The sequence below is a fragment of the Pleurodeles waltl genome, chromosome 11 (genome assembly GCF_031143425.1).
Source record: "Pleurodeles waltl isolate 20211129_DDA chromosome 11, aPleWal1.hap1.20221129, whole genome shotgun sequence".
In the NCBI taxonomy this organism is placed as follows: domain Eukaryota; kingdom Metazoa; phylum Chordata; class Amphibia; order Caudata; family Salamandridae; genus Pleurodeles; species Pleurodeles waltl.
The window spans coordinates 1,007,285,541-1,007,296,229 of record NC_090450.1 but is presented as its reverse complement, the minus strand read 5'-3'; the positions used below and the strand labels follow the sequence as shown (position 1 = coordinate 1,007,296,229).

Here is a 10,689-nt window from a genome sequence, read left to right as displayed (position 1 = left end):
AGAGTGACCGCAGGGGAGCTGGACACTATATCTGGACAGGGTGACCCCAGAAGAGCTGGACACTATACCTGGACAAAGCGATCCCAGAGGAATTGGACAGTATACCTGGGCAGAGTGACCCCAGAGGAGCTGGACACTTAGCCTGGGTAGAGTGACCCCAGAGGAGCTGGACACTTAAGCTGGGTAGAGTGGCCTCAGAGGAGCTGGACACTTAGCCTGGGCAGAGTGGCCTCAGAGGAGCTGGGCACCGACCCTGGGCAGAGTGACCCCTGAGGAGCTGGACACTTAGCCTGGGCAGAGTGGCCTCAGAGGAGCTGGGCACCGACCCTGGGCAGAGTGACCCCAGAGGACTTGGCGAACCTGTAGCCTGGAGTCATTATGGAGTAACCCGGGAAGCGCTGGTAACCAGTCCCGGCAGAGTGGCCTCCTCGGAGCTGGGGTCATGACTCGGTTGACCAGCCCTGTCCTACCCGAGGTCGGGGAGACATCTACGTCACTTGAGCCAAACTTCTAGGACTCGCTGCTCCCCTGATCTCTGTGCGCACGTCCATTTGGCACCAGTCCCATCACACCGCCAGCCTTAAGTGCCTTGATGGGCCCCGCGGCCCCCAAACTCCAGAGTGCCCCCTTCTTCCTCCTGCTCCTCCAAGGCCTGGACCTCGGCCTGGGCATCAGCTCCATGGACACCGATCGCCCCGGGGACGGCCGCTGCCAGCCCATCCAGATCCCCATGTGCAGGGACATCGGCTACAACATGACGCGCATGCCCAACCTGATGGGCCACGAGGAGCAGCGCGAGGCGGCCATCCAGCTGCACGAGTTCGCCCCCCTGGTGGAGTACGGCTGCCACGGGCACCTCCGCTTCTTCCTCTGCTCCCTCTACGCCCCCATGTGCACCGAGCAGGTGTCCGCCCCCATCCCGGCCTGCCGGGTCATGTGCGAGCAGGCGCGCCAAAGGTGCTCGCCCATCATGGCGCAGTTCAACTTCCGATGGCCCGACTCCCTGGACTGCGCCAAGCTGCCCACCAAGAACGACCCCAACTACCTCTGCATGGAGGCCCCCAACAACGGCTCGGAGGAGGCCCCGCGGGGCCCCAGCATGCTGCCCCCCGCCTTCAGGCCGCAGAGGCCCGGCGCAGGTGGCCCGGACGCGCCATCCAAGGACCACTCCTCATCCAGGGCCACCTGCGAGAACGCGGGCAAGTTCCACCGCGTGGAGAAGAGCGGCTCCTGCGCCCCGCTCTGCGCGCCGGGGGTGGACGTCTACTGGAGCCGGCGGGACAAGGACTTCGCCGCGGTCTGGACCGGCGTCTGGTCCTCTCTCTGCTTCCTCTCCAGCGCCTTCACCGTCCTCACCTTCCTCATCGACCCGCAGCGCTTCCGGTACCCGGAGCGGCCCATCATCTTCCTCTCCATGTGCTACTGTGTGTACTCATTGGGGTACCTCATCCGCCTCTTCGCGGGGCCCGAGAGCATCGCCTGCGACCGGGACGGGGGCCACCTCTACGTCATCCAGGAGGGCCTGGAGAGCACCGGCTGCACCATCGTCTTCCTCGTCCTCTACTTCTTCGGCATGGCCAGCTCCCTCTGGTGGGTCGTCCTGACCCTCACCTGGTTCCTGGCCGCCGGCAAGAAGTGGGGCCACGAGGCCATCGAGGCGCACAGCAGCTACTTCCACCTGGCCGCCTGGGGCATCCCGGCCGTCAAGACCATCCTCATCCTCGTCATGCGCCGCGTGGCCGGCGACGAGCTGACCGGCCTGTGCTACGTGGGCAGCATGGACGTGGGCGCGCTCACCGGCTTCGTGCTGGTCCCCCTGGCCTGCTACCTGGTGCTCGGCACTTCCTTCATCCTCTCGGGCTTCGTGGCGCTCTTCCACATCCGGAGGGTGATGAAGACCGGCGGGGAGAACACGGACAAGCTAGAGAAGCTGATGGTGCGGATAGGGGTCTTCTCCGTCCTCTACACCGTGCCGGCCACCTGCGTCATCGCCTGCTACTTCTACGAGCGGCTGAACATGGGCCACTGGCGGGCGCAGGCCGTCCAGGAGCGGTGCCAGGTGGACAGCCGCACCGGGGGCCCGGACTGCAGCATGGCCAGCTCGGTGCCCGCCGTGGAGATATTCATGGTGAAGATATTCATGCTGCTGATCGTGGGGAGCACCAGTGGCATGTGGATCTGGACTTCCAAGACCCTGCAGTCCTGGCAGAACCTCTGCAGCGCCCGCCTGAGGAAGCGGGGGCGGCGGAAGCCCACCGGTGCCATCGCCGGCGTGGGCATCTACAAGAAACCGCAGGTGCCGCACAAGACTTACCAGGCCAAGTACGAGCCGAGCCTGCAACCCCCAAGCTGTGTGTGAGCTGGCCTTGACTGCAGCCCCCAAGCTCTGTGTTAGCTGGCCCTGACTTCTGGGGCCCCCAGTTCTGTGTGAGCCGGCACTGACTTCTGCCCCCAGCTGTGTGTGAGCTGCCCTTGACTGCAGCCCCCCAGCTCTGTGCTAGCTGGCCCTGACTTCTGGGGCCCCCAGCTGTGTGTGAGCTGGCCCTGACTGCTGCCCCCAGCCGTGTGTGAGCTGGCCCTGACTGCTGCCCTACAGCTGTGTGAGTAAGACCGTGCAAGCTCCCAACTGTGGGTGCTGGGTATTGGGCACCACTGATGGGTACACTGGCAATGAAGTCAGCATCTGCCCGACGGGCGTCCAGCCTCAGTCTTAACCAGCCGTGACTGGTGACCCTCCACCCCTGTCAGCTGGCCGAGAAGAGCCCTCGTTGGTTGTCAGCTGGCCCCCCAGCACTGTCTGAGCTGGATCTCAGTTCTATGTGGGCGAGCACCGACTGGGTAAGGTAGCCTTGCGCCCCCAAAGGGCCACAGAACTCCCCCTGCGTGGACCCTGGAACCGGGGCGTACAGGAGAAACTGGACTTTAAAGGAAAAGGTGCTTGTGCCTACGGAGGATGGACCGCAGTGACCTTGTGACCTCAAGTGGTTTATCCCAGGCCAATCTGGTCGTGAAAGCTGGACTTTCAACCGGAGACTTCTGAGTTCCTGGTGTCTGCTAAGAAATGTAATCCTGCCTCGGGGTGGCCTGCTGTTAACAGTTTCACGCCAGCGACCCACCCGGCAGACCCCAGAGTATTTGCCTGGAGACCGGAGGGTTTCACTTTCTTTTTGGGAGTTAAAGTGCCTTCTATATAGACCTCTGACTATTGTAAGTGCGGACGCAAAGTGTGGGCATCTGCGCCCCCCCCCCCAATCCTCTTACTGTCTTTGTATACATCGGCAGAAATAAGATGTGGTCTAACTCAGGGGCCCTGGTTATGGCCTTTTAGTTTTGTTTTGTGTTTTTAACACAAAAGATAGTCCCTTGCCCCAAACACAAAGCCTGTGTTTAGCCCGCCCGCCCCTTGTATTCCTGCCCGAAGGGGGTGGGGGGCGACTCTTTGCCGCATTTAAAAGTCTCAAAAGATCCCCCGAACAAAGGGCCCGGGTCCAGCCCCCGGGGCCCCCTGTCCCCTTCTGGCTTTTTAATGGAAACAGAGTCAATGTTCTACACGTTAGGGCGCATTCTGGGGGAGGGGCGGGCGGGCGCTCAAAGGGACCCCCAGCTTATTGACTGCTGCTTTTGTTACACAAATTCTGCTCTGAATACATCAAAAGGCGCCCCCAGTCTGCAAAGGAAGAGGGGGATCGAGACTTTCCTGCCTCCGCCTGCAAGGACTCGTGTGTTGTGTACATTTGTAAAAAGAAATACAAATATTTTTCATGCTCTGCTATTTTATTAAAGAAAAATAAAAGATGTTTTAGATTTCACCATGGTTCAGTGTGAAGTGGAGTTTCCCAAACTGTAGGCTTTGGGGACAGGGTTAGAACCACTTTTGGGATAGCTCGTGAGATGACTCCCTTTTAATAATCGAGTTAGAATGCAGGGGCAGGAGATGGAATCCTGGCATCTCCACTCAGCAAAACTGTGATCCTGGGCGAACCGGTTCATGTATGTCACGTGTTTCGAAGCAGCCTGACTCCGGGATTACGAGTTAAAAACGCAAAGTGAAGATGAACGTATGATCGCTTCCGTCCCCCCTCAAGGTGAGTTTACTGTGCAGAAGTGGGTGGTGGGGCTGGGCTGTTAATCCAAGTTGTGTCAGGTGAAGGTGTGGTCGGTGCACACAGCGTCGAGTGTCCCTCCGCCCCCCACCCCTTCAGTTGCTGTGTTTACTTGACGTGAACGGGTCACACTCGCGGAGGTGTGTTTCAGTTTTGGGGGGGCACTATTGGCAAGCAGTGTCTGGCTGAAGTGGGGAGGGCAGTCCACATGTTGTGTTACATGGTGTAGGTGGCACCGTGAGTGATGGGGTCAGGTTATAGGGGTGCAGACTATGAAGTCCTCAAACTGGCATCTCTGGAAGGGGCCATGTGAGTCCCGCACCCCTATTGAGTGCGCCATGAGGTCACGCAGATAAAAACAAGCGCTTCTTTTTGACACGCACAATAATTTGTCCAACTACCCTTTACTGCAAAGGAGTTTGCTTAACCTGTTTACATGAGACTTTGTGTAAATATAACTACCTACGCGCACACATATATTGATAGACATGTAGGCGCATGCATGATCACTCTTTACAACTGACCTCTGTAGGTGTCCCGTCAGTCTTAGTGTGGCACGTGTGTGCCCCTCCTGAAGTCCAGTTCTAAAGAATGCGCTGTGTCCTCAACTGACGTGAGGTGGCGCAATGCAGTGTGTATACCTGATGGAGAGAGGGCTCTGGGCTCTGTGATGTGTTCACCTGATGGAGAGTGGGGTCTGTGCTTTGTGATGTGTACACCTGATGGAGAGAGGGCTCTGTGATGTGTTCACCTGATGGAGAGAGGGCTCTGGGCTCTGTGATGTGTACACCTGATGGAGAGAGGGGTCTGGCCCTGTCATGTGTTTACCTGATGGAGAGAGGGATCTGTGCCTCGTGATGTGTTCACCTGATGGAGACAGGGGTCTGTGCTTTGTGATGTGTTCACCTGATGGAGAGAGATCTGTGCCTCGTGATGTGTTCACCTGATGGAGAGAGGGGTCTATGCTCTGTGATGTGTTCACCCGTTGGATAGAGGGGTCTGTGCTCTGTGATGTGTTCACCTGATGGAGAGAGGGCTCTGTGATGTGTTCACCTGATAAAGAGAGGGCTCTGTGCTCTGTGATGTGTTCACCTGATGCAGAGAGGGGTCTATGCTCTGTGATGTGCTCACCTGTTGGGCAGAGGGGTCTGTGCTCTGTTCACTTGAGATGGTGGTTGTGATCAGTGATGTGTTCACGTGAAGTTGTAGTGGTCGGGTACACACATGATAGAGAGAGGTCTATGCTCTCTCAAGTGTTCATGTGAAATGGTGATTGTGGGGTACATGCACTCCTACATATGTTCACTTGATAGGGAGAGGTCTGAGGTCTATGCTCCGTCAAGTGTTCATGTGAAGTGGTGGTTGTGATCTGTGTTGTGTTCACGTGAAGTGGGGGTTGTGGTCTGTGATGTGTTCACTTGAAGTCGCGGTTGTGGTCTTTGTTGTGTTCATGTGAAGTGCTGGTTGTGGTCTGTGATGTGTCCAGGTGAAGTGGGGGTTGTGGTCTGTGATGTGTTCACGTGAAGTGGGGTTCGTGGTCTGTGTTGTGTTCACGTGAAGTGCTGGTTGTGGTCTGTGATGTGTCCAAGTGAAGTGCTGGTTGTGGTCTGTGATGTGTCCAGGTGAAGTGGCGGTTGTGATGTGTCCAGGTGAAGTGGGGGTTGGGATCTGTGTTGTGTTCACGTGAAGTGGTGGTTGTGGTCTGTATTGTGTTCATGTGAAGTGCTGGTTGTGGTCTGTGATGTGTCCAGGTGAAGTGCTGGTTGTGGTCTGTGATGTGTCCAGGTGAAGTGGCGGTTGTGATGTGTCCAGGTGAAGTGGGGGTTGTGATCTGTGTTGTGTTCACATGAAGTGGTGGTTGTGGTCTGTGTTGTGTTCACTTGAAGTGCTGGTTGTGGTCTGTGATGTGTCCAGGTGAAGTGCTGTTTGTGGTCTGTGATGTGTCCAGGTGAAGTGGCGGTTGTGATGAGTCCAGGTGAAGTGGGGGTTGTGATCTGTGTTGTGTTCACATGAAGTGGTGGTTGTGGTCCGTGTCATGTTCATGTGAAGTGCTGGTTGTGGTCTGTGATGTGTCCAGGTGAAGTGCTGGTTGTGGTCTGTGATGTGTCCTGGTGAAGTGGCGGTTGTGATGTGTCCAGGTGAAGTGGGGGTTGTGATCTGTGTTGTGTTCACATGAAGTGGTGGTTGTGGTCCGTGTCGTGTTCATGTGAAGTGCTGGTTGTGGTCTGTGATGTGTCCAGGTGAAGTGCTGTTTGTGGTCTGTGATGTGTCCTGGTGAAGTGGCGGTTGTGATGTGTCCAGGTGAAGTGCTGGTTGTGGTCTGTGATGTGTCCAGGTGAAGTGCTGGTTGTGGTCTGTGATGTGTCCAGGTGAAGTGGCGGTTGTGATATGTCCAGGTGAAGTGGGGGTTGTGATCTGTGTTGTGTTCACGTGAAGTGGTGGTTGTGGTCTGTGTTGTGTTCATGTGAAGTGCTGGTTGTGGTCTGTGATGTGTCCAGGTGAAGTGCTGGTTGTGGTCTGTGATTTGTCCAGGTGAAGTGGCGGTTGTGATGTGTCCAGGTGAAGTGGGGGTTGTGATCTGTGTTGTGTTCACGTGAAGTGCTGGTTGTGGTCTGTGATGTGTCCAGGTGAAGTGCTGGTTGTGGTCTGTCATGTGTCCAGGTGAAGTGGCGGTTGTGATGTGTTCACGTGAAGTGGGGGTTGTGATCTGTGTTGTGTTCACGGGAAGTGGCGGTTGTGGTCAGTGATGTGTTCACGTGAAGTGCTGGTTGTGGTCTGTGATGTGTTCATGTGAAGTGCTTGTTGGGATCTGTGATGTGTCCAGGTGAAGTGCTGGTTGTGGTCTGTGATGTGTCCTGGTGAAGTGGGGGTTGTGGTCTGTGTTGTGTCCAGGTGAAGTGGCAGTTGTGGCTGTGATGTGTCCAGGTGAAGTGGGGGTGCACATACACTCCACTTCCACCCCAGGATGGGTTTTAGGTGTTGGACGTTGCTGTGTACACTCACACACTATGCTGATTTAAGGGGCTGACGTGCACTCCATCACGCATGTCCAATGATTGTAGGGTCTTAAGTGCGTGTTGTGTTAGTGTGGTGCCAGGCGTGACCTGAGGGGTACCACTGCTTTAATCATTGAGTGGTGTTTGGGGAGGAGGCTGACGCTCGATACATGATTAGGACATTTCACTGCATGACACGCCAGGCAGGTGTTTGCAAAGTATTTGCATGTCCTATGTAAATTGTGCAACATGACTGCCCATTACTGGGCGCGTGTGGCAATCCATGGGCTTTTAGGTACTCTGTGATGTGTTCACCTGTGGCACCTGCAGTTGGAGGGGTGCGGCTGGTCCCCACAAACCACTGTTCTGAAAGACAGCTGGGAGATGTCTCACAACCACCTTCCCCCAGGTAGGGGCACTCCACAGAATCCCAACACGGGAGGTGAGGTGGCCTTAGCCTCAGAGGGGTCTCTAGGACTCCTGCGCTCACACTTCAAGCTGGAATGGTGCAGAGCACTTAGGCAAAACGTGGATCCTGCAGCACACCGCACGCTGGTCACAAAATAAAAACAACAACTTAGGGCCAGATGTAGCAAGCAGTTTTGCCCATTCTATGTCTATGGGAAAATGTGTTTGTAAATATGACCCTTAATTCTGTATAGTGCTCCGTCCCTCGCTGCTGCCGTTTCTAAGCACTGTGGATAGCAAGTGAGAGAATTACCCAGTTCCTTGGTATTCAACATGTTTCAGCGAAGAGCATTTAACTCACTGAGCCATCCTGCCAGCCTCGACCCAAATCACATACACGCCTCCCAAATAAGAGTGAGGTCACAAGTAAAGCGTATTTTGCACAACAGCAGGCATTTCCGCATGCGGGCTTCCTTTATGCCACTTGTGCAAACGCACTGAGTAAACCTGTGGCTCAGGGCCTGACCTATGCCTTGGCGGAAGGGTTACTCCATCACAAAAGCGACAGATATCCCGTCCGCCGTAATACACGTGCAATAGAACGTAATCACTTGTAACGGGGTCTCCAACCTTTTCTGTAAAAGAGCTGCTTATATTTAAGGAATGTCTCTGCATGGGGATCGTAATTGTATTTATATACAGGGAGTGCAGAATTATTAGGCAAATGAGTATTTTGACCACATCATCCTCTTTATGCATGTTGTCTTACTCCAAGCTGTATAGGCTCGAAAGCCTACTACCAATTAAGCATATTAGGTGATGTGCATCTCTGTAATGAGAAGGGGTGTGGTCTAATGACATCAACACCCTATATCAGGTGTGCATAATTATTAGGCAACTTCCTTTCCTTTGGCAAAATGGGTCAAAAGAAGGACTTGACAGGCTCAGAAAAGTCAAAAATAGTGAGATATCTTGCAGAGGGATGCAGCACTCTTAAAATTGCAAAGCTTCTGAAGCGTGATCATCGAACAATCAAGCGTTTCATTCAAAATAGTCAACAGGGTCGCAAGAAGCGTGTGGAAAAACCAAGGCGCAAAATAACTGCCCATGAACTGAGAAAAGTCAAGCGTGCAGCTGCCACGATGCCACTTGCCACCAGTTTGGCCATATTTCAGAGCTGCAACATCACTGGAGTGCCCAAAAGCACAAGGTGTGCAATACTCAGAGACATGGCCAAGGTAAGAAAGGCTGAAAGACGACCACCACTGAACAAGACACACAAGCTGAAACGTCAAGACTGGGCCAAGAAATATCTCAAGACTGATTTTTCTAAGGTTTTATGGACTGATGAAATGAGAGTGAGTCTTGATGGGCCAGATGGATGGGCCCGTGGCTGGATTGGTAAAGGGCAGAGAGCTCCAGTCCGACTCAGACACCAGCAAGGTGGAGGTGGAGTACTGGTTTGGGCTGGTATCATCAAAGATGAGCTTGTGGGGCCTTTTCGGGTTGAGGATGGAGTCAAGCTCAACTCCCAGTCCTACTGCCAGTTCCTGGAAGACACCTTCTTCAAGCAGTGGTACAGGAAGAAGTCTGCATCCTTCAAGAAAAACATGATTTTCATGCAGGACAATGCTCCATCACACGCGTCCAAGTACTCCACAGCGTGGCTGGCAAGAAAGGGTATAAAAGAAGGAAATCTAATGACATGGCCTCCTTGTTCACCTGATCTGAACACCATTGAGAACCTGTGGTCCATCATCAAATGTGAGATTTACAAGGAGGGAAAACAGTACACCTCTCTGAACAGTGTCTGGGAGGCTGTGGTTGCTGCTGCACGCAATGTTGATGGTGAACAGATCAAAACACTGACAGAATCCATGGATGGCAGGCTTTTGAGTGTCCTTCCAAAGAAAGGTGGCTATATTGGTCACTGATTTGTTTTTGTTTTGTTTTTGAATGTCAGAAATGTATATTTGTGAATGTTGAGATGTTATATTGGTTTCACTGGTAATAATAAATAATTGAAATGGGTATATATTTTTTTTTGTTAAGTTGCCTAATAATTATGCACAGTAATAGTCACCTGCACACACATATATCCCCCTAACATAGCTAAAACTAAAAACAAACTAAAAACTACTTCCAAAAATATTCAGCTTTGATATTGATGAGTTTTTTGGGTTCATTGAGAACATGGTTGTTGTTCAATAATAAAATTAATCCTCAAAAATACAACTTGCCTAATAATTCTGCACTCCCTGTAGCGCTTACAACCCCTGACGAGGCATCAAAGCACTTTTCAGCAAGCAGCACACTACTCCGCAACCCAAAAAGGATTAGTGGTGGATTAGTTTACGGAACTATGAGTTAATCAGAGCTGTGGACAAGTGAGGCTGGTAGTTGGATTGAATAGAATAATGGAGGACTAGAGGAGGAGAGGGTCTAGAAAGTGTTATTTGGTAGATCATAGCAGTAAGGTGAGGTATGGGGTGAGTCAAAGGAGGGATACATGAGGGAAGACTTTAGAAAGGGTTCTTTGGGAGATCATATTAGTAAACTGAGGTTTGGGGTAAGCCAGGAGGGATATAGGAGGGCCCAGCTTCTTCTACAGTAGGAGTAAAGTCATAAATGCACAGACACGGCATATATTTATAAAGAAGAAAATATATCAAGATTTAAGGTAGTATTTTATGAGCCCAGACTTTCAAGTGTTGCTGTAAGTTAAGCTAACTTATTTGTGAACTTTTATAACTAGCTGTTTTTTTACTTAATATTTTCCTCAATATTCAACTAGTGAAGCACTTGTAAAAAAATAGCTCGGATTCTATTTACTTTACGTAAGAGCCCTAAGTGCAGTGTACCTTTCTGCCAGGTCGTAACAATAAGTCTTTTCACTGCTGCATGATTTCTCACTCAAATATCAACTTTTAAACAAATATATTTTTGAAATTCAGCTATTTTTCTCCAAGCAACAGCTGATGAGTTCAGAATATACACACATTTACCTCTTGAATACTCACTTTTCATAGTCAAAAGTTTAATTCACCCAAACAAAAGCTTCTTACATATTAGGCCGGACTGCATGGGGGAGCTGTACTTCTAGGAGCTTGGAGCTACTCCTTGGTACACAGAGGGGTTCACCCTGCCATCACCCACAGTGCACACATATCACCCACTGTGAA

General features: G+C 52.4%; 1 protein-coding gene across 1 annotated transcript; it reads left to right on the top strand.

Annotated features, from left to right (window-relative positions):
* Window positions 1–592: 592 nt before the first annotated feature.
* Window positions 593–3,809, top strand: FZD10 (frizzled class receptor 10). The gene has a single exon (XM_069215366.1). It carries the CDS (start codon window positions 593–595, stop codon window positions 2,357–2,359), a length of 1,767 nt encoding a protein of 588 aa, XP_069071467.1. The 3' UTR covers window positions 2,360–3,809.
* Window positions 3,810–10,689: the final 6,880 nt, after the last annotated feature.

Bases quoted from the DNA above. Each gene is read 5' to 3' on its own strand.
- FZD10 (XM_069215366.1), top strand. From the start codon at position 593: ATGGGCCCCGCGGCCCCCAAACTCCAGAGTGCCCCCTTCTTCCTCCTG.